We start from the raw sequence: 27146 nt of genomic DNA, 5'->3' as shown, positions 1-27146 counted from the left end.
AAAAGTTCACCGCTCACGATCTGTGCGGCGCGACGCTCGGACGAGACCGGACTGCTCACACTGTACGTCGTGTCCCCTCTGGGACCGCTCGCTGTGGGGACAGAGGCAGGCGAGCGACGGTAGGTGACAGGGACCCAGAGCAGGGGTTCGAGCCCAGCTCTGGCGAGGCCCGCAGGAGGCACCGGGCGTCGGGGGAACGGAGGGGAGAGAGGAGGGACGAGACGCACCGGCGGTTGCGCGGCACGGCAGGTCGCCCGGCCCGCCCCCCCAACAAGCGGAGGAGTGCTGAAACAGGCAGCAAGCGCGTTGCGGACCGCGGAGGAGTGCCGAAACAGGCGGCCAGCGCGTTGCGCGGACCGGACGGCTCGCCCTCCCCAGTACCGGCCGGAGGTTGCTTCAGGGACGCCCGCTTCCCTCCCTCCGCTGGCGGGGACGGAGAGGAGGGGAGGGCGCCCCCTCGTAGCTCTGCTTGAACAGCAGGATGCGCTCACGAAAACCTCACGACAGCCGACTGAATTTCAAACATGTTTGATTTTCACCGATCGTCCGATTCCTGATCTGGAGGTAGTCGTGAGAAGCCAGTCCCCCCTCCTCCCCCCCTCTACGATCAAGCTGAAATTCGGCCGATTCAAAAAATGCTCGCACGACGGAAGAATCGGCCCGAAAAGGGGAAAAACTCGTACAGTGTACGCCCGGCTTAAGGCAAATACAAAACAAGAAGGGCTTTTTTGTTTGGCTTCTTAAAACAAAGGCAGACAGTTTGCAAATGTTTGGAAGGGTTCAGCGGGTTTTCATCTCCTTTCATCACTGTTGCTGATGAAAGGGAGTTCGTCCTGTAACCGAAGTCCTTTGGACTTAATAAAGTACAGGCTATTTAACAAAAAAGTAAAATCACCAGCAATACTAGGATGTTGGTCCCTTTTTAAAATCACTAGCTGTATTTAGCTAAGTTTAATAAATTAATTTAATGGGTCTGCTTTTCACTAAAAGTTGGTGGATTTGTGTTCCTATTTATTAAAAGATGAATACTTTGTGTTGTACCAAACATTTTCCACCATAGGAAGATTTCAGTTTGTAAAACTTTTGCTCTTATTAGACAAATAAAATCTTCATATGCATCAACCATTTATGCAGGCTCTTAACTTGTGGTCGGGGGCCGCAAACGGGCCTCGGGCCACACCTTGAACACCCCTGGGCTAAAGGAAACGTTTCCACACTCATTAATGCGATGGGTGTTTCTTTTCCAGTAACAACAGTCATTATAACAGCAGCATCTGCGTGGGTGTGAAAAGAATACACCATGTAATTCTCTGTGTTTGTCATATATATATATATATATATATATATATATATATATATATATATATATATATATATATATATAATATTGTAATGCATTTTGCCAAAGAGCAAGGTTTATTACACATAGTGGAATGTATAGTGAAAATTGAACAGACATTAGTCTATGGCAGTGCTCTGTGTTGTATTGCAGATATGTCAACAGCTACATGACAGAGTGAGAGTTAGAACCTGGCTGACCAAAATTATAGTTTATCATGAGGGAGGCTCAAGCTGTTGTTAAAAAAAATGTAGTTAAGGTAAAACAGTTACTGATGATTTTTTAAAATTAATTATTACATATTTTTTCCTGTACACTTAAAATATAAAATTATGCGCCTTTAACTTTTTTATGTCATATAATACGCCGTTAAATGACAACGTTACACATGTATTTTCCAACATCCACTCAAAGTTTTATAGATTTCCCCAGAGGCTGTCGTGTTTTTCTTCGTTGATTTGACAAGCGTTGGCAGGTCCCCTTCAGATGATGAAACGCATTAAACGACAAAATAAAATCTTAAAGGCTGAACAATTCAGTTACATTTTTATTTAAGCTGTTCTGTTGCATGTAACAGTATTACAGCCCCACAGTTTAGTCATAAATGTGTTATTGTCCCCTTGTCAACAGGGGCAAATCAGCTACCATTCCTGACAAGTTTAATAAGTCATCATTTAGTCTTCTCTTTTTTGTGTGTGTTTTGTTTTGTTAACCTTAAAGTTAGTCAGGTTTAGGACAGGTCTCCGTGGGTCGCACCAACATGAGCAGTCGGCCCCACACTTCCTCTTCCTCTCAGGGACTAACTGAGGCTTTTCTACGGGCAGAGTTCAGTGTAATAAGATCACCTTTGACCAAATCAGGGTTGCAGCTAAGCACCTGTTGACTCACGTACTGCTCACATAAATAGAAATACACCATAAAGTGATCCTTCTCTTACATGTATGTCTGTTCATGCACCAAATTATACGGGCGGATTTGAATTCGAACTATATGAATTGCAAAGTAGTTACCGTGACTTGTATTAGATGTCGTAAATCGCCCTGCATAGCAATTCCAATGATGAATAATTTAACATACCTCATAGTATTCCCGTGCAAATTACAGCACTTTGTTAAAATGTTTTGATTTCATAGTGATAGAAAACTACAAAGAAACAGCAGAAGATTTAAGACGGAGGAATTTAATAATGTTGATTTAGTGCTTTATTAGGTTCCTCATAACTCTGTGGTTTAAAATAAACTGAAGTTAAATCAACAGTGAACTTTTTTTGCACCTAGACAGCCCTAGCTGTGATAAACTTTGTTTATACAGCATATGTCCAGCGAGGTGATGTGTCGCTCTTGTTAAAGTGTTTTTAAAAGCGGGGTTGCTTAAGGAATCGACCTGATATTTTGTGTTGTGCGTCCTGATGGGCCCTGGGTGTTAATCGCTGAAGCAGGTGGTTCGTGTCTAAAACCTTGCGTAAGCTTTAGTGACTCAGGAATGTCCGCTACCGTCCCTGCCGTCAGTCCCGCCTCCGCAGCCAGTCTCGTCTCGCAGCATTCAGAGATGATCAAAGGTGCAGATAACATTAAACAAAGATATTTATCTGGGTATTGACGGTTTATATTTGTACACACAGAGTGCTTTATCATCACATGTACAACTAACAGATTGTTTGATCAAAGCTTTACGCCTCTTACGGCTATTTTTAAAGTCAAATGTATTTACTAAGCTGCTGTGCTGCTTAACATGTTCTGTCTAATTGCTCCTATTTATATGGCACCTTGCGATGGTTATGATCTAAAACATTTATCCAGTTGAAAATAGATAAGCGTCTACTCAGCCCAACAGAGTCAGGACTTTTTAGAGCCAGCCACCTATTGTTGCGATTGCAGTAGAAAGTCTTTTGGGGGTTGTCTCTACCAGTTTTGCACATCTAGACACTGAACATTTTCCCCCATTCTTTTTCACAATAACTTAAGCACAGTTGGGATTGGGTGGAGAACATCAGTGAGCGTCAATTTCCAAGCCGTGCCACAGATTCTGCATTGACTCTGGAGTCACGTTCGGTGCTAGTTTTCCACCACAGCCTTTTGCATGTAGACCAATGTTTAACTTTGGTCTTATCTGACCAGAGCACTTTCTTCCACATGTTTACTTAATCATCTACAGCGGCTTGTGGTTTTCTTTCATCGATGACTTTCTTCTTCCCACTCTTCCACAAGGGCCAGATTTGCAGAGTGCATGAGTAACAGTTTTCCTGTTAGCACGACCTTCCTGTCTCAAAATCAAAGGAATTTTGAAGTTAGTGCAATCAATTTTATTCTTGGGTGCAAGAGGAAAGGAGGTTAAAGAGAAATGCATGGCACAATTTTCAAATTCTGTTTATATATATATATATATATATATATATATATATATATATATATATATTACTTTTTTTGAAAGTATATCCTTTTCCTTTCATAATAATGCACCATTTTGTGTTGGTCTATCCCAAATAAACCCTAAAGAATAGATGGAAGTTTGTTTATAATGTAACAAAATGTGGAAAAGTTCAGAGGGTATTAATGATTTTACAAAACGCTACAAATCAAAATACAAAAGGAGGAAAACCGCTATTAGTTTATTGTGCAAAGCACAAAAGAAACGGTCTAGCATCCCGTTCTTTGGTCTCGGTATTTCTTTGGAATGTTGTTTACAGATAATGGGCAAACTCTAGCTGGTTGCCTCGTGTTTTCACTACCTACTTATCAAGGTTTGTTAACTTATCACAAAGCCGCGGTTTTATCAGCAAAGAGTCAGCAATCAGCAGTGCTGTTTCATGTTAGTGTGGGCTTCTCACTGATTAAAGCGCTTTTGTTTAAAATGAACTGCAGCTAATTGTATTTCTTGATTGCCGCTTTTCGGTGTTATTTGAACGTACCTTTGGCTTCTGATTGGCTGTTTAGAAAAATCCATATGATTACGTGTTGAAATAAGAGTACTGGGTAGATATTCTTCTAAGATGGCTTTATCTACATTAGTTTAGCTGTGGCACTCCTTTTTTACTTGCTCAAAATGTACAAATGCTGTTTGTTTAACACAATGTAATGTTTAATTCTTTGCTGGGTATGAATTTATGTTGAACTATCCCTTTAGAGATGAGCAAAAAGGTTTGAGATTAATAATCCAATATCAATGGTCAACTAAACATCAAACTGTTTTTTGTGTATCCCCAAAAACTGTTTTTATATGTTCCTGTTCGTCAATTGTTGTTGAAAATATGCCAAAAAGTTGTGCCGCCGAGTGTTGTTGGAACGTTAAAAAGTAGTGTAAACTAAGGCTGGGCGACATGGACCAAAAATAACATCTCAATATTTTTAGGCTGAATGTTGCTATTAGAACAAGCGTTATGTAGGGAGGAACACAGTGTTGGGTTGACTTGGAGCACATTGGCAGGAACAAGCATTGGTTTAGTTTAGTAAAATTGTTCACAGTTGTTGCATTCTTCTTAGTATAATAAATGACAAAGAACAATAACCATTCTCGGCGCATTCCTGTTTAGATTTGTAGTCATAAAGGACAGACATGAGGAGCATGGTGTTAATGCCACAGCTGCTTCAGGAGAGCCCATGCTGTTGCTTTCTATTAGCATATGTAGAAAAAAAAAAAAAAAAAAAAAAATATATATATATATATATATATATATATATATATATATATATATATATATATATATATATATATATATATATATATATATATATATATCTCACCGGCCACTTTATTAGGTACACCTGTCCAACTTCTCGTTAACATTTAATTTCTAAGCAGCCAATCACATGGCGGCAACTCGGTGCATTTAGGCATGTAGACATGGTCAAGAGAATCTCCTACAGTTCAAACCGAGCATCAGTATGGGGAAGAAAGGTGATTTGAGTGACTTTGAACGTGGCATGATTGTTGGTGCCAGAAGGGCTGGTCTGAGTATTTCAGAAACTGCTAATCTACTGGGATTTTCACGCACAACCATCTCTAGGGTTTACAGAGAATGGTCCGAAAAAGAAAAAAACATCCAGTGAGCGGCAGTGCTGTGGGCGGAAATGCCTTGTTGATTCCAGAGGTCAGAGGAGAATGGCCAGACTGGTTCGAGCTGATAGAAGGGCAACAGTGACTCAAATAACCACCCGTTACAACCAAGGTGGGCAGAAGAGCATCTCTGAACGCACAGTACGTCGAACTTTAAGGCAGATGGGCTACAGCAGCAGAAGACCACATCGGGTGCCACTCCTTTCAGCTAAGAACAGGAAACTGAGGCTACAATTTGCTAGCCTCGTGAGACCATCCTGATCTCGCGAGCTTTCAAGGTTTCACTCGCAGATCAGTCTGGCTACCCTCCGTTAAAGAAAATTTGGAGCCGTTCACCAAACGAACGTCCAATCAGCGTTGGCTTTGAGGCGGGTTGAGGTGTGACGCAACGGGAAGCGCGACAGTTCAGTCTAAAGAACATGGCGGCTTCAGCCGATGAAACTAGCGTTAGCGTGGCTATCGAGCAAGTTTTATCGGAATTACAGAGTATTTCTTTGCTGAGCTAACAAGCCTTTACCTGCAGCAGCAAGAGTAGCTTAGCTTGTGGTTGTGTTTTCGTCGTCGCTCTGTTACGAGCGACGACGAATCTGATTGGTTTATTTGGCCCGTCTATCACCAACATAGGCCAATCAGCTAACCAGCATTTTTGCCCCTTCCCAAAATTACTTCAACGGAAGGTTTCCAGATGGATATGCGGAGCAAATCTATCTGGCGGCGTCAGGTAAACAATTTGCACAAGCTCATCGAAATTGGACAAGAGAAGATTGGAAAAACGTTGCCTGGTCTGATGAGTCTCGATTTCTGCTGCGACAGTCGGATGGTAGGGTCAGAATTTGGCGTCTACAACATGAAAGCATGGATCCATCCTGCCTTGCATCAACGGTTCAGGCTGGTGGTGGTGGTGTCATGGTGTGGGGAATATTTTCTTGGCGCTCTTTGGGCCCCTTGGTACCAATTGAGCATCGTTGCAACGCCACAGCCTACCTGAGTATTGTTGCTGACCATGTCCATCCCTTTATGACCACAATGTACCCAACCCATGATGGCTACTTTCAGCAGGATAATGCGCCATGTCATAAAGCTGGAATCATCTCAGACTGGTTTCTTGAACATGACAATGAGTTCGCTGTACTCAAATGGCCTCCACAGTCACCAGATCTCAATCCAATAGAGCATCTTTGGGATGTGGTGGAACGGGAGATTCGCATCATGGATGTGCAGCCGAAAAATCTGCGGCAACTGTGCGATGCCATCATGTCAATATGGACCAAACTCCCTGAGGAATGCTTCCAGCACCTTGTTGAATCTATGCCACGAAGAATTGAGGCAGTTCTGAAGGCAAAAGGGGGTCCAACCCGTTACTAGCATGGGGTACCTAATTGGAGCACCACCTCATGTGTCCAAACAGCAGAAATATTACTCTCTCAGTGGCTCCCAGTCTGTCTCAGAATTTGTTTTGTGGTATTCTGGCTGTACTTCTTTCTAAAACATTATATTAGAAAGCCAGTATGGCACAGAAAGTGTTCATACCTTGGTGCTCTTCTGGCTCTTCACTGCCTCAGTTGGTGACTTTAAACACATCCAGCTATTTCCAGATCCTTGTCAAATTTTGTTCATTTGCTTCTAAATAAATACACTATTGTCAATTCTATTTGTCATAGGTCAAAAATACACAAAACATTGAAGAGATCCATAGTGGTGAGATAAGACCTTTTTAAATGTCTTGTCTAATCTTATGTTTAGTGTTTTTACTAATATAATCCGTGCTCTACAGCCAATTCTGTCGCTCTGACAAATGAATATGTGAAGAACAATTATACAAAAGTGAAGTCTGACTCACTGGTTTCTGTTACGTTCATAGACTGGTGAAGCTCTTAATGCTACATATCTCGTGGCTGAAAGGCCTTTTGTATTATAACAGCACTTGGCATCTAGCTGAAATGTGATTACGAGCTTGCTTTACCACAGCCAGAAGGGGACTACTGTTGTCAATGATGGAGTGTTTAAGTAGAAAAGTCTATTAAGGGGATCAAAGTAAAAGATTCTTCCAATGGCATTGCATTTTGTTCTTACACTACAGATATAATTTGGTATGTTTTTTTTATCATTCTTATTTCTCTCCCCAGGACTGCTCTTTGTGACTTTGCTGCTAATAAGGGTTGAGATGCAGGCAGTGGTCTAGTGAATTTGGACACATTGTGTTAAAAACAAAAGCTTTTCAATAAATAAAAGTCAACTCTTTACAATACCCTGACATGTTGAAATAAACGTAATATTTCATTTTCAATTACATCAATAAGATTTGTAGTAAATACAGGTTAATTTAACGTTTCAGAGGAAAGAAATCATCTTTTTTTAGACATGCGTCTCTATGAGATTTTGTTGAGTCTGGTTTGTTTTATGTAAAGGGTTTTAGTGTTTTTTGTATTCCTAGAATTCTAATTAGTCACTATTTATTTTGCAATTCTATGCGTTTTGCAAGTATGAGTCTTCCTTGCTTCATTTGTTTCCAGTAGAGCTACAAGATACAAGGAAAAGAAGTTCTGATACGATGGCTCAATGTAGATCTTTTATCAGCTCAACTTCAACTTTTTGTCTCAATCCAAAATCGTTAATGTTCCAGTAAAGTAAGTGACATCCAACGGCACTCTCTCCTGTTAATTTATTATAGAAAAACTATACAGAAAGCTTAATAAACACTTTCCAGTCCGAATCAACCTTTTTTAAAGGAATGTATTATTCCTTCAGGACGGAGATATATTTAACTCTACAGCATAACTTGACTGGCCTGTGGTTCTAAATGTGACACTGTTGGCAGCTTGTATAATTGTGTGTCATCCAACTGGCTGTAGCTGACTTTGAGAACAATGGGTCAGTGTCCTGAGGAAGCTGCGTGTAGTCCTGCCGGGGTCCTTCAGCCCCTTCAGCTCCTTTATGCAACGCACTGCGGTGAGCATGTAGGGCAGCTGAAGATCATCGGCACTGATCATCATGTCGGCCACTGACTTTATGTGGCTTTATAGTCAGACAGGGAAAGAGGGTCGTTGCAGGAAAAGATTAGCAGGTTTTCTGTTTTACAGCCACCCAATGGGAGTCCAAGCTTGTGCCCATCCTGATATAGCAGTGTCCTGTGTTGATGTGCTGCCCAGAGGAAACTAAAAAGATGCTGCTATGTTTTCTGGTGCTTCACTTTCGTTTCATATGCTACAAAACGCCAAGTAGTGATATCATTGGATAAATAAAAGAGATGATGGTTAAAAACCAGAGCTAAGTTTCCTGGAATGACAATAACAGGAAACTCATTGGAAGTCACACACATAACCACCTTTTTTTTTTTTTTTTGCCTTGATACTCTCCAACAGAATAAAGTTAGTTTTTTAACCAATGTGTTTTCTGAGGCAAGAGATTATTCTCGTATACAGTAAAAAGGGGAAACTCCCTGGATAACTTCAAACAATGTTCCAGGTATTTAGATAATTGAGCTTACAGTTATTCCAGTCCAACAAAAGGGTGATTTATGCTCCACTGTCTGCTCAACTTATGTTGTTAATTGGATGGTCTTTGCCACCCAGCAAGCATCGATCGGGTCTGACTAATGTGTCGTAGCTGCACTGAAAACAAATGCACTGTAAGGGAACGGTAATGAAAAAATAATGAAGGTAGCAAATAAAAATAAAAAACAAGGTCAGTGAGCATATTACCTAGGTGACAGATTGAAACGTGCTTCACATGTTACCCACAGGCGTCCCGAGATTCTCCTAACCACATTAGCAAAGGTGCAAAGAATAAACAACACTGTACGATTTAGTTAATGAGAAAGTATTCATGTATTGATCATTGATTACTGAGGGCCATTGAATGAAAAAGTTACATTTTCCTTCCTCTGGAAAGGCAACTCGCACGAATACAGTATGTATGTTTGTACAATGCATAAAGGGGCATAGCCACGTTATTTTACTTTTTTATTCATTTATGTCAGTAGCTCACTCAGTTTTTATGAAAGAGTATCACCTACTGCTGGCGTATTAGTTGTTATTTTTGGTGTTTTATGTTTTGTTTTTGCTCAATTTGTTAGGAAATCAAGCCTGTCTTGTTCTTTTGCGATTTTAACGGAAGTCACACTGCAAATTTTCAGCAGAGGTTAAAACAAGGAAGCGGCTAACGGCTATTAGCATCTCCCAGAGGGTCAGGCTCAGTCTGTATTATTTACAAGTGATTTATAATTTAAGCAAACCGGCATTATGATTGGTCTGTGATACTGCTGCTAGATTGGGCCACATCTGTTTATATCTGTTAATGGCACCCAAGGGTAAATTATTTTTCAGCTCAAAAAGGACTATCAAAACACTATCAAGATGGAGGCTTGGTGTATATAACCTTATTTGTGAGACTGACAAGCATCCTGGTCTTACTGCTGGACATAGACAAACAATATTTTTAGGCCAAAGAAAACGGAAAACAACCACACACCCTCTCTAGAAAGTAACTTCAAAATTCAATTGCGTCCTGCCTATTTACGCAGAGGCAAATTGAGAGATTTAATTGTTTCTGTTCCTTTCTGTCTTCCAGGCCAGTCTGTCCATCTGGGGATGGGGGGGTCTTGGAGTTGTGCTGTTCTTCGTGACATTTGGACCGTTTGCCATATTCTACCTGGCCTTCTATATCTTTTGCTTCATTGGAGGGTGAGTCGTATGACATGAATACTGCCTTTAATCATTGCCAACTTGATATTTTTTTTTCACTCTTTGCATGTCTGTTTTCCAGTGGCTTTGCAGTCACGTTACTATATGGAAAGATAAACTCCGAGAAGCACCTGGAAAAATGCGAGCACTCTTACTTGCCCCCCACACAAATTGGTATACACAAGGTAAGAGCCACACCATAACCAAATCCACACACAATATTTTAATTATATCAATGATTAAAATCAATATATTTATTTAATCAAATCTTTCCTGATCGTGTAGGCTGACCAGGAGCTTTGTTCAAAAGGTTTATTTTCACCGCTCTTGTTTTGGTTTGCTACTTTCTTTCAGACACTGGATGACATGAAACTGGAGGTAAAGCCAATAAAGATTGACAGGAGACTGACTGGATCCAGTTTTATTGATGAGCCACTGCAACAGGTGTGCTGCAGTCTTTCTTTCTTCTTTTATTTGTGTTTGTCTTTGTGCCACTTCCTGTCATTTGGCACCTGTGTTTTTAGTTGTATGATAGCGGTACTGAAACCCCGGGTGTGAGTGTCACTATAGACAGAAAAGTCATAGGACAGATGATAAAATCCATAGGCCACTGTTTGGCAAAATTTTTTTACTTATTGTTTGAATCAAATCTGCACTTGTTTAAAATAGGCAGGAGGAGTGTAGCTGTGAAACAACAAACAGAATTTGATTCTGAGACTTGGACTTCAGTTGCACAGGGACTTGAAACTTGAACTGTAGTCGGGATCTAAAGATTCAAGACTTGAATGTAATTGGGTGAAAGTAAGCTGTTGGCTAAGCCAAAGACCACAGGTCAGAGAGAGATTCACACACTCCCCTCCCAAAAACAGGTTCATTTGCCAGAGACATTTGTAGAACATGGGCTCTTATTGATTTATAATAATTTATTTATCCTAGTTAAACCTTTACATTAATGACAACAAACAAGTGCCTCCTACCTGAATCTTGAATTAAATGACTTTTGGTTTCTTCAAAGCAAAATAAACTTTACTTTCCATTTTGTTATTCATTTGCAACTAGCGCTATTACAAACATAGCGCCATTTCTTCAACATAAAAGCTCTTCCTTTTTTATTAGTTCAGAAATTGAACCTTCTTTCCATCTTAAATAGAATAATCCTTAATTTTTCCCTCATTTGTATGTATCACTAACAAAGTGATGGGCAAATGGGAGCACACAGATAAGCATAAAATACAAGTAATGATAAAAACACAGCTATTACCTATATAGTTGTATAGTATAATTCAGTTCAGTTCAGATTAGTTTATTTAAAAATTGACAAACCAGATGTCATCTCCTTAACAAAGCAGATTCTGTTTATACTAGGGATGTTTAGCATTTTAGAATTAACTCTTAATGATATTCCTTATCGCCTCTCGCCCGGTTAACGCTGGAGATAGGCACCAGCACCCCCGAGACTCCATGAGTGATTAAGCGGATCAGAAAATGGATGGATGGATGGATGATATTCCTTATCGATCTGATATTTAACTGGTACCATTATCAATGCTTATTTTTTTAATCAAACAAAAAGGGTGGAGAAAAACTACGATCACTGACTGATTTACTTCTTAAACATTTGGAACAAAAGCAAACAAGTACAAAAAATATATTTTTTTATAGAAATAGAGCAATAACAAGATTATATAAATAACTTTAAATATAAACAAAAGGCTAAAACATATCTTGAATAAAAAATTATATTATAGGAGGGAGGAATATTAACATTGACAAGACAGAAAATTATTAAAACAAAACTCTTTATTTGTGAGAGCAGAACCCCTCCTTAGCCCCTCCCATCAGTCCCCTCGGCGTGTGTGTTTCCTAAGGCGGAGAGGATCGTCAAAACAATGTTGTTTGGGTTGGAGTCTCCCTTAAAAAAAATAATGTGACCTTAATGCCGTGAAGAGGACCAATAAGGCTGAAGCTTGTCGGTTCACCGGAACTGACCGAGGCGGCCCTGGGACCGTTTTGATACCAGGTTTCAGTACTCCCCCCTAGTTTATACACATAAAGTCAATTCATTCCAATCATATGGATAGATTTAGAGTCAAGTACATGCATTACAATTTGATCCTAGTTATAATAGCAGTCAAGTTCTGTTTACTTAGGCAAAAATGTTATTATTTAAGAAAACCCAGTTGACTGCATGCAGTCATTAACTTGCAACAATCTTTCCTCCTCAATGATCATGTGGCGACAGTGGAAGGTTGATTGCATGGTGTCAATAACTTTCTAGAACTGCCTCATACTGAACATGCATGTGGTGACAGTGGAAAGGACAGGGCAGGCAGGGGGGGGGGGGTCTGCTGGAAGCCTCCAGCATATTCTTTCTCTGTGTGAGTAGCCATCTGCCATGACTGACTGTGGGTTTGAGAAGACAGAGCAGAAAGACAAACTCTGAAGCATGAGTCCATGAGTACTTTCCATGTTAAAGAAAGGGTAAAAAGATAGTAATATAAGAGTTTCCTTTATTGTCTCACTATGAGGAAATTCGGGGTAGCAGTAGCTCTTTCAATAACTTCATCTAGGAGAGAAACTCAACCAATTATATAAGATCTGAACCTACAATAAAATCTATGGGATGGAAAACAAATTTGTGGCAGCAATAGCTCAGATTGCTATGTCTAGGAAAGAGATGGGGTTAAACAGAGTCAAGTTAATCATCTATAGAATTAAAACAAAGTTTTTTTTACAGAAAGAGCTCAACAAATGGCCCCATCCAGGAATACTTCAGCTAAAGATGTAACTTCAATGAGGAGAAAAAAACAAAATGAACATTAAGTTAAAGGCAGCAATAAGAGCAGGTAATGCATAACTGGAGAGTAGTAGGAGAAAGTGGCAGAGCAAGAAAATATTAAGCCTATAGCAGCATCACTACAGAGGTAGCACTCTAACTATAAGCTTTATCACACAGTAAAGTTTTAAACCTAATTATAAAAGGAGTGTCTGCCTCATTTACTAAAACACAGTTGGTTCCACAAAAAAGGAACCTGATAACTAAAATATATGCCTCCCATTCGACTTTTAATATCTCTAGGGTTTAATGAAAACAGTCCCTTTACATGTTGAACGAAATAGCTGTAGTGAAAAAGAACTGATAAAGTCTGTGAGAAACCAGGACTAAGGACAAACCAGTAAAGCTGTTGAATTCATAACCATAGCAATAGTGTTACAGCCTGTATGGATAGCTCACCTCCATAGAGAGTGATCCTTTGGTTTTGACACATAAACGTATGTAGAACAAGAAATTAAATGCCAAACGAGGCACATTTACACACACAGTAATTGGTCTTACAGAGCATCCCATAACGGATGATGACACAACCCTAAAGCAGTGAAGACAACAACGCAAACTTTCTGGTCACTGTTAGGTCACAGTCTGACGCATCAGCTGGCCAGGTCAGCCACTTGGTGGCATTAAGCCTTAGTGGAGCTAACACTATTAAACAGCGTATATCTTTATGTTTGCATAAAGGCATTAGTGAGAACAGTGTTTTCACATTTGATTTTTGTTAATTGTTTATTTTTATATTTATATCCAGGATGACATTTTTTTGTTATTTTTCAAAAAAATCTGACTAACATCATGTATAGTATGATAATGGTAATTTAGGGTACCCTTTTAACCAGTCATGCTTTTGCTCTGAGTGGAAACTCTATGCAGGAAGACCCAAGACTGGACCTCCTTGCTGCAAGGCAACATTGCTGGATGGTCCTGTTAGATACAATTATTTCTTATTTTTTAATGAATTTTAGCATGTTATTCAATATATAAGTGGGAAAATAGCTGATCTTAAGATAAAAGGAAACATGATACAAAGGGGAAGTGAAGCTTTCCGTTCCGTTACACCAAAGCAATTAGTGACGTGCCTCAGGCAAAAAGTAATGACTGCTGCACTGCTGACATATTTTCAGAGTCTGCTTGTGATTACCTCTGTAAACAAGAGTGCAGATGGGGAAGATGACTGCTTGCTCATTCTATTGTTTTTTTCTCTTTAGGCTTCGTGCAGTCGTGGTAACTTGCAGTACTTGCAGTTTTGGGGGAAAATACAGCATGTTGTTGGCAGTCTGTCTCAGTTAATTGCAGACACAGCAGTTGGTTACGATCAGATGACATTGACTAGACTAGCAGTGTATCTCTGTACCCGCCCACCCTCCACCCCACCCCTGGGAATGCACGCTTGGTATTTCAGCTGCATGTGTAACCTTGAGTTAAATTCAGCCTGTGTCATGTTTTCCGATAAATGTGTGTTATCGTTTTTTTTTTTTTTTTCTGCCTGTGTTTTTCTGGTAAATTGTCATGTAAGCAATAATAGTATCTGTGTGCACTTCCTTAATGTGCCATATCCTTCTTTTAGGTGATCCAGTTTGCGCTGAGAGACTACATCCAGTACTGGTATTACACTCTGAGTGAAGATGAGTCCTTTTTGCTGGAGATTAGACAAACACTGCAGAACGCCCTCATCCAGTTCTCCACACGGTACAAGGCGCAGATTAAAATATATTCGCCGTCTTCCTTAAGGCTATATTTTGAAATGTACTTAATATGTTACGCAACGTGTGTGTTTGTGTGTGAAGGTCCAAAGAGGTCGACTGGCAGCCTTACTTCACCACCCGCCTGGTGGACGACTTCGCCACCCATTTACGTGTCTTTAGGAAAGCCCAGGATCGCCTCGCCGACAGAGAGGACAAGCAAAGTATGAAAATATTATCATATATTTATTGGTGCTATAGCACAGACATACAATGGCCTTGCAAATGTATTCATACCATTTGAACTTTGCTGTTTTCCTTTTATAATAAATCAAAATTTGAAAAGTGTTGCTTGCAATTGATACAAATGAACATACATTTTTAAGTCTTGCTACATTTTCAATTTCATGTACTGTATCTATGAATCTGACTAGATAGTTCTGCTGCGTGAATACGCTTTGATCTAAACCATTTTATTGTAGCTTTGGCTGCTTAGGGTCACTGAGGCAAACATCAACATCTCAGCTTTACAAGTCTTTAGCAGCCTGTTCAGTGATTGCTGTTTTAAGCTCCGTCCATTTTATCATCACCTGTGATCAGCTTCTCTAAGCCAGCTGAAGGAAAGCAATCCCACTTCATGATGCTAACACCGCCATATTCCACATTTGGTTCACGTTGATGTAAAGTGTTAGTTTTCTTGCCACATGCAGCTTTTTCTAAGTAGACCGAAAAGTTCAACTGCAGAACAGCAGAATTTTTATTGAGATTATAAGCACAATTGTATCAGTAGAGGCTGCTGAATGCATATGCATGCCACACCTGATTAAAAAAGGGTGAAAACCTTATTATTAACCTACTATTTCAGAATAATATGCTACTTTGTTTGATGCATAAAATCTCTGAACAATTAACTGAGGTCTGTATCTGACAAAATGTGAAAAATTGCAAGTAGGGGTAGGTACTGAATTTGGTACTTTTATAGGTACGGACCGAATCCCGTCGGTACTACACAGACCATTCACGTAAAATCAAACAGTACTATGTACATAATATTCAAAATGTGCTGCAGATTACGCTCGCTGCAATATTTGTAAAGCGAAGTGCAAAACCAACGCCGGCAATGCTTCTAATCTGAGGAAGCACCTGGTCACTGCTGCCAGTCTAGCGACTTGCTAACAACATTTTTGTTGCTATATTTAGTGACTTTTCAGACCCATCCAGTGACCTTTAAAAAAAATAAAAATAAAAATCTGGCAAATTTCTTCTGTTATTGGTGACTTCCCGTCCACACAAAAGTACCAGAAATGGGTACCGTTGAGTACCAGTATCGATTCCCATGTACCAGGTATTGGTACCGTATCAATTCAAATGTGAAGGGTACCCATCCCTTATTTCAAGCAGCAGCAATGCTTTTGCGAGGGATGGTAGATATTTGATGAAACCAGGAAGCAAATTTCGTGGTTGGTAATAAAAGCGATCTCTTCACAGGAGACATAACAGATGAGCTGGTTGACTCATTTTTTGAGGCTGAAGTGGAGATGGAGAGAAAAATTTGTAGAGACGTAGTTTGCACATCCCACAAAGATGAGGAAGGTAAGCAGACTTGAGCAGCATTACTGAGAACTCCTTCTCAAGGAATTTAACACTAAATATTTATATCACTTTCAGGCTGTAATCGTTTAACATTTTGAGTGTATGTGCATTCTCAGGGTTTCTTCGAGACTTGTGCGAGTTGCTTCTGTACCTGTTACTACCTTCTGGAGATTTCCACAACAAAAGCATGAGATATTTCCTCAGGGTGAGCTCTCAAATGGACGTTAGCTGCTCTTGGATTCAAGTTAAAGAGAATAAGGACAAAAATGTCACATAATATCCTGAATAAGATGTGGTGCTATACAATGTCTATGTGGTGCATGGTTTTCTTTGTGTAATTCGCTGATTGTGCAAGGAAATCCTCTCATATTTAGGAGGTGCTGGCATACGGGGTGCTACTTCCTCTGATCAACCAGCTGAGTGACCCGGACTATATTAACCAGTTTGTCATCTGGATGGTGAGAGTCCAAACTCAGAAACAATCGGAAAAGTACTTTATTTTGATAGAAATGAATCCCTTGATGTAAAACATTTTATATAAATAGATTCGGGACTCCAGCTGCAACTATGAAGCCTTCATGAACATCTTGAAGCTGACAGACAAGCCTCCTGAGCTTGAAGCCGTTAAAGACAAGGTGCTGGAGGAGCTGCAGTATCTCCGCTCCCTGGACACAGCTGGAGATGGTGGGGGGCCACCTTTTTTATTTATTTTTTTTTATTTTTTTTGATAAAAGGATAAAAATACCGTCTAAGACAAATGCATTGCTTGATTCTTCTGTCTTATCTTCAGACATCAATGTGATCAAAAACCAGATTAACAGTCTTCTGTTTGTGAAGAAGGTGTGTGAGACCAGGATCCAGAGACTGCAGTCAGGAAAGGTGAGAAAACGCTGGACAGCTTCATCTACGTCCAACCCGCTGCAAATGTAGCAGTGGTGATGTGACAAAATGTAAATAATTTTATAGTATGGAATAGGGCTGAGCGATAAATCGATTTAATCAGTTCAATTTGACAAATTTTTAAGATTAAATATTTGGAAAATCGTTATTTTGCCTATGCAGTCACTGGACTTCCATGGCGTGAATAGCATGCAATGCTGAATATATGTTTAGGAAAATATATTGTAAAGAGGAAACTTTTTTTTTGCCATAAGATTATTAATTATTATTAATTTTTTTTATATTATTTTTTAAATATTTAAAATGTATTATTAATTAACTTTTAAGTTAATTTGAAGTTACACAAGTCAAGTGAAGCCCGTTCTTAGCTCATTACATAATACCAATAGAAAACATTTAGTAATATTTTCATTGTTTCCAACGGCAAGGCCGCCATCTTGTTTTACAAGCATGTTTCGCAGCTTGTATTTAGTAGCACTTTGAATTCAGCCCAACTCCCAGATGAAATGCTAGAAATAAAAGCAAGTTTTTAAAATCATTTCTTTCATTCTTTTTGTGAAAAGGACGGGGAAAAATCGATTAATCTGAGATTTTATTTTTAAGAAGAATGCCCCGCCCTAGTATGGAATAATCTTTATACTGTCGTATGTGGATCACGGTGTATGTACAGTTTTGCCCTGCTTCACCAGTCTTGCTCTGTGCCTGATTTGCTCATCCTGTTCCTCTTTCATGTAGGAGGTCGATGCCTTGAAGCTGGCAGCCAGTTTTGGCAAGCTGTGCGTTATCCCACTGGATCACATCCTCGTCCACAATATAGCTCTGCAGTTCTTCATGGGTAAACACGTCCCCTCAGATGCTCATGTTCACTGTAGTTAATCCAGAACGCTTCTGATAATCATCCTTGTAATCCATGATTTATCCCAGCTTTAATTATGTTATAACCCCAACCTGGGTGGTTTGGGATGCCCCATTCGGACCTCACCGCAGACTTTAAGAGCTTACTCCACTTACAGATCAGATTACGATTACATGTGTGCAGGGAGTCGAGCCAAGTTTCATTAGATCTTGTTTGGAAAACAGCCACAGACCTAAACATGGCAGCTAAATATGCTGCTGTAGTATTCATGTTCAGGCCCCATTTATGCACGTGTAACTTAAGATCAATAGCAGACATGCACCACTCACACCAAGCTATCTGTTCTCTCATCCAGACTTCATGCAGGCTGCAGGGGCTCAGGCTGAGCTGTTCTTCTGGCTCACTGTGGAGGGATACAGGGTGACAGCCCAGCAGCAGCTGGAGGCCATGCTGGGCTGGCAGAAAGATGGCAAGAAGCAGCCAGGGGCCACAAAGGGGCTGCTGAAGGCAGCTGCCCTGGGCGTTTATGAGCAGTACCTTTCTGACAAGGTAGGAGGCGCAGGCACGTTTCCCAAAGGTCAAACATTTTTTTGTAACCGGTTCTGCTGACTTTAATAACACACTCTGCTCTAACAGGCGTCTCCCAGGGTGCAGGTGGACAAGGAGCTGGTAACCAAACTGGGGGAGAAGCTGCAGAAAGAAGATCCCACGCCTGATATATTTGACGAAGTTCAGAGAAAAGTACGGATCTCTTGCCTCTTACCTGCACAGACAGGCTCTGCAAACCGTCTTCTACCTGCTTACAAGCTGTGTCCGCCACCCCACAGGTGTATGACATGATGCTACGTGACGAGCGCTTCTACCCGTCCTTCAAGCAGAGTCCCCTGTACGTCCGGATGCTCGCAGAGCTGGACATGCTGAAGGAGCCAAGCTACAGAGGATCTGATGATGGGGAGTTGGAGTCTTTCAACGGCTCCCCTACAGGAAGCCTAAACCTGGTAAGAAGCACATTTCCCCTTGTTTGGGTAGCATTTTATTTCCTAATGCTAGAGTTAGACGGTCAGTAGAGCTGTGGTTTACTTGTCACGTGATTATCTTGGCCCTAGTTGATCTAGATGAGTATGGAGTGTTACTTCTAGTGGTTTATTGTTCTGTGAATTTATAATGACTTGTATGTTCCAAAAAAAAGTAAAAAACAAAGCAACTGGACTTGTTTTTCGTAGTTGAAGACGTTTCGCTTCCTCTCCAGGAAGCTTTCTCAATTCAAAAAGTCTGGAGTAATGTGGAGTACCAAGCTTTATACTACTGCCAAACAAAGGCCTTGTAATGGCTTAGATAACATGCAGATTCTAACTCATTGCACACCAATTTGGGAAAGACACCCTTGGAGTAGTGCGTGAGTATGAGAGATTACTTAGAAAACTTGCAGATTATAGGAACCATCGGTTGAATTTGCATGTTGTCTAAGCCATTACAAGGCCTTTGTTTGGCAGCAGTATAAAGCTTGTTACTCCCCATTACTCCAGACCTTTTGAATTGAGAAAGCTTCCTGGAGAGGAAGCGAAACGTCTTCAAACTACGAAAAACAAGTCCAGTTGCTTTGTTTTTTACTTTTTTTTTGGAATGACCATGACCTGGATGACTGAGAATCTTGACCAGCACAATGACTTGTGTGTGTTTTCAGTCCCTGGATGACCTGACCAACTCCTGCCACGATGAATTTCTGCAGCTCCACGCCTTCATATCTGACACGGGTACGCTTACTAACCTCCCATAATGCAACTTTGTTGTTCTCGGGGGGTTCTCTGCGACACTTTGTTGCATTTTTAGAAACGTACATTTTAGACGAAGGGAGGAATGAGAAGGCGTGGGTGAATGTTTTCAGATATGTATTATCTTTAGGACAGAATAACGTGCGACCATTAGCAGCGTTTAACTCCCAGCTCCCTCTAGTTTTTCCCCTCCATTTTCTCTTAACGTCTCACCTCCAAGTTTTGTTCACCTGCACGTTTATCACATGTCACGCTTTGCCATGATTCTTTGTTTCTTTCATTCCATTACCTTCAATGTTTTTCTGTTCTTCCCCTTTTTTCCTTTCTCCTCCCCCCCTCTCTTTTCCTCTTTGTTATTCCATTTCCACACGTTTTGCTCTTTATTCTTTCTTTCACCCGTTTTCCTCACCCACATTTTTTTTTTTTTTTTGCCCGCTACTTTCTTTTCCTTTCATCAACCCTTCCTTCATCCTCAAACTCCTCTTATTTGGGGTGATTTTTCCCGGACGGAGTAGCTGATTCTTTTCTTCCTGGCTTCTGGGGTGCCACAGGGGTTTGCAACGATCATGGTAAGACCTACGCACTTTACGCCATCACCGTGTTCAGACGCAACCCAGACGGCAGCGAGGACTGCTGGAAGACGTACCGCCGCTACTCGGACTTCCACGACTTCCACATGCGAGTAACGGAGCAGGTGATTGAGACGGTTCACTGCAGTGTTTTTTTTAAAGGTGCAGCAGCAACGTTTGCCCGCTGTCTTCACGCAAATATGGTGAATATGTTTTTAGTTTGAGAACCTGACGTCGATCCTCAAGCTTCCAGGAAAGAAAACTTTCAACAATATGGACAGGGACTTCCTGGAGAAGAGAAAAAAAGACCTCAATGCTTACCTTCAGGTAACTTCTCTAGGCAGTCTGGAAACGTCTGGAATATGTTTTCCGTCATTTGCAGGTCTGAAAAAGAAAGTAAGAGTATGAAAAAGTCTTTGTATTTTCAGACTTTGTTCCCTTTGTTTAATACTTGTGTCCTTCCTTCCTCTCTTCTTTCCTCGTGTCCTTCCTCTCTTCCTTGTCTCGTACCTCAATTTTCTCCCCCTTCTCCTTGTGTCCTACCCCTCTACCTTTTGTCCTTCCTTGTCTTCCTTCCCTCCCTTTCTTCCTTGTGTCCTACATCCATTCGTTCCTTCCTTCTGTCCTGCTTTCCTTGTGTTTTTACCTTTCTCCTTTCCTTTGTGCCTCAATTTCTGCCTTCTTCCTTGTTTTCCTCCTTGTGTCCTACCTTTTATCCTTTGTGTCCTACCTCCCTACCTTCTCTGTCCTACACATTCTTCCCTTTCTGTTGTTCTTCTCCTGTCTTTACCTCCCTCCTTCCCTTGCCTCAGTTTCAGCCTTCTGTCCTTCCTTTCTTTCTTATCCTCCTTGTCTCCTCCCTCCCTTCCTTCTGTCCTTACTTTCTACATTGCCTCTCAGCACCATTTCTTTAATTTCTTTCTCTCCTCGTTTGTGTTGTACTTCCCTTTATACCTTGCTTTTTTCCATCCATCCATCCATCCAAATTTTAAATGGTGGGAAATTCTTGCGTGAAAAATCTGTTGTAACCCTGAATTGTGTAACATGTCAGCTCACATTAGTTTTTATTTGTATTGCCATGTATACGTGTGTGTGTGTGTGTGTTCCAGTTGCTGCTAAACCCAGAGATGGTGAAGGCCTGTCCAACTTTGATTCCCTACGTCTTTGACTTCCTAGAGAACAAGGCCTACAGCAAGGGCAAAGGAGAGTTTGCACGAAAGGTCTGTCCAGTTCTTCACTTGAGAACAGTTTGATTTGTGTGTTGTCTAAACTTTGTTAAACATTGTTGTTGTTTTGTTTTTTGTCTTGATTTCTAATTCTAAATGTGAGTGTTTTTGCTGATTCATCTTCAGATAGACACATTTGTGAATCCCTTGCGGAGCTCCATGAGGAACGTGTCCAACGCAGTCAAATCTCTGCCGGACAGTCTGGCCGAGGGAATGAATAAAGTCTCTGACAACATGGGCCGCATGTCAGAAAGACTTGGTCAGGACCTCAAACAGAGCATATTCAAGGTATGTACAATGCTTATTAAACAACCTGTATCAAATCTCTTTCCAATTTCCATGCCCAAAGGTGAATAATATGTTAAAAAGGGAGAATTGTCCTCTGAGACGGTATCTTGGAGACCTAACAGGCCAGCACCCGATCCAGAGTTGGGATGGACAATATACAAAAAAGCATGTCGATAAAATGGAAATCATATTTCCGATTATTATCATATAGCGATAATAATCAGAAAATTCAAAACATATATTGTAAGTGCAGCTATGGCCATTTTATGCTGTTGCTTGATGACCTATTGTCATATAAAGAACACACAAATGCTAAATTCAGACTCAACCCTTTACTGAACTAACTTTTTACCAAATTGCAAGTTAAAAAGAAAAGGGGGAAAAAAAGAACGCGTGCTCTTTAAAGGGGGCGGAGCTTAGTAAGGGAACTGTTCCTGAGTCTGCGCTTGTGATTGGTTGGGAGGATGTAATGACTGTAGTATTAACACTGCAAAAAGGGAATTAAAAGTAAGTAATTTTTTTCTTAAAATAAGTGTATTTGCCCTCAATTTGCGTAGGTAAATAAGATCATCTGCCAAAGGAATGAGTATTTTGACTCGTTTTTCAGCCAGCTATGCAGTGGCTCTGTAAAAGATTGCAGAAGTGAATGGAAGCAGCTGAAAGTCTCAGTATTCTTTAAAAATTGGTCTTTTTTTAACTTTTACTTTATTGCCCTGTCGGTAATCTAGCTGTAGAAACAATATTCTGAGGACTCTGTCTGTCATCTGTTTATCTTTTTTTTTTTTTTTTCAAATTAATTATCAGCTTTGAAAAAGAAAAAGGGCTAGCTGATTTATCTGAATTGTATCCCTTTTAGACTTTAATGTTGTCTGGCTCTAACATATTTGGCTGTTTTATGCTTTCTGCAGTTAAGACTATTAACACTTTATGCCAGCAGCAGTTTTAAAACCTTCCTATTTTATATCCTGCCTATACTTTAGCATTTTCATCGTTTAATAATATTGACACATGTCCCAACTGCGAGTTACTTCCCTCTTAGATTTTCTAACCTTAGCGTTTTTTTTAAAGGCGCCTCCACTTCTTCCAAAGTCCGACATGGACCCAGAACACTGTCGAGTCTCTGCCCAGCTGGACGACAACGTGAGTGTGCAGGCCGCTCAGTAGCGGCTGTGTTTTTATCTGACCTGTTTAAGACTTTTTTAGGTTGAGACGGTAAAACCTGTCCTCTTTGTGTGCAGGTGGATGATAACATCCCTCTGCGAGTGATGCTGCTGCTGATGGACGAGGTGTTTGATCTGAAAGAGAAAAACCAATGGCTGCGCAGGAACATTAAGAACCTGCTGCAGCAGCTCATCAGAGCTACTTATGGAGACACCATCAACAGGTGAGGGAATGATAAGCCTTCAAAGAGGGTTACAGTGACTAATAAACTTCCCCAAGAGAGACGTAACACTTTTTCTTTTGTTTCTGAAGGAAAATCGTAGATCATGTGGACTACATGACCTCTCCAGAACAGGTGGCGGATTATGTGAAAAGATTCAGGTAACCTGCTTTCTATTGTGTTGCTGCTATTTCTGACTTTTTTTTCGAGGTTTTTATTTAGTAACTGAGCGTTTCCATACCTGCTCAGGGATTCCTACTGGCCTAATGGGATTCTTGCCGAGACTCCTCCGCGCCGGGACAAGTGCATCCGCATGAGGACCCGAGTAGCTGCCAAGACCAGCCTGCTGGGCATCATGCCAGGTGAAAACTACCCACTGGCACACTCCTCATCTTTTTTCTTGTTGTACAGTATAGTGAAATTTGTTGACACCGCTGGGTAACGACGGGCGGTTTCACAAAAATGGCCATCCTCTGCTCCACTTTCAAACCAACGTTCCTCTCTATCCAGGATGGGAACATCCTCATCCCTGAATGTGAGACCGCTGGTCTGCAGATGAGTGTAGACTGCAGAATCTTAGCCTAATGAAACTAAACACAGCACGTTCTCATGTGTTACTTTTAGCTAGCCACCTCATTGTTAATAAAATACACCGACCTATTTTCACACCTCCGTCATGCCTTCATGCCTCCTCTAGGGGGCACGCCCGCTATTTGACAACCACTGGTTTAGAACAATTCATGTGCCTATGTTAGAATGGCCTAGTCAAAGCCCAGAGCTTATGTCAACTGAGAATCTGCTTCAAGGCTTGAATACTGATGTTGAATTATTCTCTCCATTCAGTTTGACAGAGCTTAAGTTATTTGGTAAATATTTTTGTCTCTGGGTCTGCAGAGCTGGTAGAGACGAGCCCCTAAGGGCTAACGGGAGGTGGTTCTAAAGGAGTACCGAGTTAATGGGCTGAACAGAAATAAAACAGCAGACACTGTAGAATGTTATTTGCAAAAATATTTGAAAACCATGTTTCATTCTCATTCACGTCTGATTTATTTTCTTGTCCTGATTCTTAAACACAAATACTGTCTGTAAAATGTATATAAAAATTCAAATGTTCTCCCTGCCTGCTTTTATTCTTTAACTGCAACGCATTTCCTTTTTTTTTTTTTTCTCTCTTGCTCTCAGATGAGCTAAAGCACATTATCGGAGCGGACACCACGAGAAAGGGCATCCTGCGCGTCTTCGACATGTTTCAGTACCAACCCATGAACCGGCGCCTGGTCTACGTGTTCCTGGAGGGCTTCCTGGAGACCATGTTCCCTCAGTACAAGTTCCCCGAGCTGTTCGTCAAGCTGCACTCCCGATCGCCGCGCATCGGCAGATACAGCCAGAAACTCAAATGCTCCTCGCTGAAGAGGTGACAGGAAAGCACGGCGGCATCAGGACATGGGCCGACGACGGACACGCAGAGACTCCAGAGCTAGAAGCGAGGGTGCGAGCGAGCGAGCGTGATAGGGAAGGGGGTGCGTTTACCTGCTCTCACACGCTCCTATCGGGCAAAACACTCCTGACTGGTTCCACTGAGACAGAACCGAGGGAAGAGCAGCTCTGAAAGACGCGTTCTAACACAAATTATATCATTTGCACCAAGAGGCTGAACATGACAGTCTTTATTTTTTAGTTTCTATATATTTTTTTTTCTCCTTTTTTGGACGTTTTACTTTAGTTGAGCTTTACGTTGGCCAGCCAACGCCGCTTTCCTGTGGTTCAGACGAGCAGACGATGAAATCCTGCGTTGTTTTTTAACAGGGCAGACCCCAAACCTTGCCTTACATCCCCCACTTCAGTCCTCTATGTTCTTGAGCCACAGAGCTGTAATCAAACACACCGTCACGCAGCAGACACGCGAGCTGCAGACGTTATCGCTGTTTCCACTGCAACCAAACAAATGTCAGAAGCACTGGGTTGAAAGAGGCGCTGTCCTGCAAATGTGAACAAACAGGAATGGGTTGGAAGGTTTACTTGTTTTTTTTATTTTTATTTTAGTTTTTTCAATCCTGCCACCAGTTTTCCTTCTGATGGATAGCCCACGTCCCCTTTAATGCAACTGTCATAACCTCTGGCAACCAAAGCTCATGCTGTTTGCGTGTGTGTGTGTGTGCGCACTTTTTATTGCAGATCATGCAACGAAACATTTAACGAGCTAAAAAGTGAGGAGAATGGATGCCGTCTGCGTCGCATTTTGGGTTGCGTAGGTTTTTTTTTTTGAGTGCGTGCGTGCGTGAGTGAGTTGAGCTGGAAGACGCTCCCCGTCTTCGATCAGAAACTGTGCCAGTGTGAGCGAGTGAACCAGCCTTAAATCTATATAAATATACGCGGTGTATACTGACCAAGAGGTGCACGGCAGAGGGGGAGCTCTCCGTCACGCGATCGGACTTTATTAAGGAAATCCAAATGGAGATATTATCCCTGATCACTTTTATTATGAGAGAGAAATCTTTTTGATTTGGTGCAATATATTTTTGTGGAATGCATGTGCATTTTTGATTCATGGTGTACTGAAAAATGGGTCATTCGTAATCTTTTATCAGGAGAGAACATCGGAGACGTCTTCTTATCCCAACAACATGACATTCCGTTGTTGTAAAATGTTTATTTTACAGACTTGTTTTATAAGTCTGAGTTTGTTTTTTTTTTTGTTTTTTTTTTAAAGTGTGCAGAAGGTATTGTCCACATATCCCATGCTCACTATCACACAACGTCTGCGGTGGGTGTTGACAAAGTAGTGATCAGTGGTCGATCAGCTCCTGCTCTACAGCCAGTTCAGAGGTGGTCTCGAACAACCGCTTCTTTTTAACCTAAAGTGGTGTTCCGTGCGTACGAGTGTCGGAGATTTTGTGACCTGCCTGCCTCCACTGCCTATAGCGTGTCAAGCCCCCATGAAAGGAAAAAAAAAATAATAATCAGGTCCAGTGAAATCACAGAAGAGACTGTGGCTAGTGGATTCACTGCTAATTAGCACTTACTGTAGCAACTGTGGGAGACCGGGGCCCCCGACTCCCACCACTGCTGTGATTTGCTTACACCGCGCGGCCCCCGGTGGACTCTGATTGGCTGAGCGAGGAGGACATGAAAGCATCTCTTTTTGGGAGGTGATGTCACCTTTTAACTTTCTGCTCAGCTCTCCCTGCAGGAAGTGTTTTTTTTTTTGTTTTTTTTTACCCCAGTATATGAATCTATGATGCAGAAAACGTGTGCATATCTGTGTACATTATGTGTTAATAGTGTGCCTAAATGTACTGTCAACTCTATTTTCATATTTTTCTTTACCCAAGAAAAGAGAGTCAATCAGAACGTCATGATCATTTTATGTGACTTAAAACGCTATGGGATTTAAGTTTTTTTTTTTGTTTTTTTTTGGGCAATATACTCAAACTTCTCCTGGTGAGCACTTGTGCTCAAGTCAGTATAACACTAATAAAAGGTAACTCAGACTAAATGAGCCATAGTTCCATTTGTCTTCAGTGTGTTTGCTTTCATTTGTATATTTTCAGTCGCTCTGCATCAAGTTTGTGGTGAAATTCTTCCGAAAGCAGCTGTTGTTAAATCAAAAGCAGTTTTATATCGACTGAGCATTTAATGAGGTAACGGATCATCCAGAAAACCCACCCTACATAAAATAAAATCTCATCAGTCATGCTTTCTGCTGAAATAACCTAAGGAAACTTTAAACTCTATTGACCATAGAGTAACCCATTTCTGTTGCTGCCCACTGCCAGTCAGCTTGCTGAAAAAACCCAATACATGGTACGACTGTGCTGTGGAGACTGAAGCAGTGCCACCTATCACTCTTAAGATGCCTTTTAGGCTACAGCAGCATGTATTTTAGGCTGACCATAGGTTCTACATGAACAGATGGTCTAACTAACCAGTTAATGAGATTGTTTTACCTGCCAAAGTAAAATGGCACCAGTA

The 27146-nt window shown here is 40.9% G+C and overlaps 1 protein-coding gene across 2 annotated transcripts in view; it reads left to right on the top strand.

Moving 5' to 3' along the window:
• snx13 (sorting nexin 13) overlaps positions 1–26673 on the top strand; it is a 32346-nt gene extending 5673 nt beyond the window's left edge. The window contains exons 2-25 of one of the 2 annotated variants that reach the window (XM_021315279.2): positions 9962–10074; positions 10157–10259; positions 10429–10518; positions 14475–14596; positions 14695–14813; positions 16078–16182; positions 16299–16387; positions 16557–16640; positions 16728–16866; positions 16973–17061; positions 17818–17917; positions 18294–18487; positions 18575–18679; positions 18766–18936; positions 19623–19692; positions 20226–20404; positions 20499–20606; positions 21389–21499; positions 21632–21793; positions 22862–22933; positions 23032–23177; positions 23267–23335; positions 23424–23536; positions 24357–26673. In XM_021315279.2, the coding sequence (XP_021170954.2) occupies positions 9962–10074; positions 10157–10259; positions 10429–10518; positions 14475–14596; positions 14695–14813; positions 16078–16182; positions 16299–16387; positions 16557–16640; positions 16728–16866; positions 16973–17061; positions 17818–17917; positions 18294–18487; positions 18575–18679; positions 18766–18936; positions 19623–19692; positions 20226–20404; positions 20499–20606; positions 21389–21499; positions 21632–21793; positions 22862–22933; positions 23032–23177; positions 23267–23335; positions 23424–23536; positions 24357–24592 (2889 nt within the window). In that variant the 3' untranslated portion in view covers positions 24593–26673. The remainder of the gene's footprint in view (positions 1–9961; positions 10075–10156; positions 10260–10428; positions 10519–14474; positions 14597–14694; positions 14814–16077; positions 16183–16298; positions 16388–16556; positions 16641–16727; positions 16867–16972; positions 17062–17817; positions 17918–18293; positions 18488–18574; positions 18680–18765; positions 18937–19622; positions 19693–20225; positions 20405–20498; positions 20607–21388; positions 21500–21631; positions 21794–22861; positions 22934–23031; positions 23178–23266; positions 23336–23423; positions 23537–24356) is intronic. The other variant, XM_021315283.2, reaches the window with a different exon arrangement.
• The last annotated feature ends 473 nt before the right edge of the window (positions 26674–27146 follow it).

This window comes from Fundulus heteroclitus, chromosome 13 (genome assembly GCF_011125445.2).
Source record: "Fundulus heteroclitus isolate FHET01 chromosome 13, MU-UCD_Fhet_4.1, whole genome shotgun sequence".
NCBI lineage: Eukaryota > Metazoa > Chordata > Actinopteri > Cyprinodontiformes > Fundulidae > Fundulus > Fundulus heteroclitus.
The sequence above is the reverse complement of the archived record's forward strand: the minus strand, read 5'-3'. Positions and strand labels throughout refer to the sequence as shown.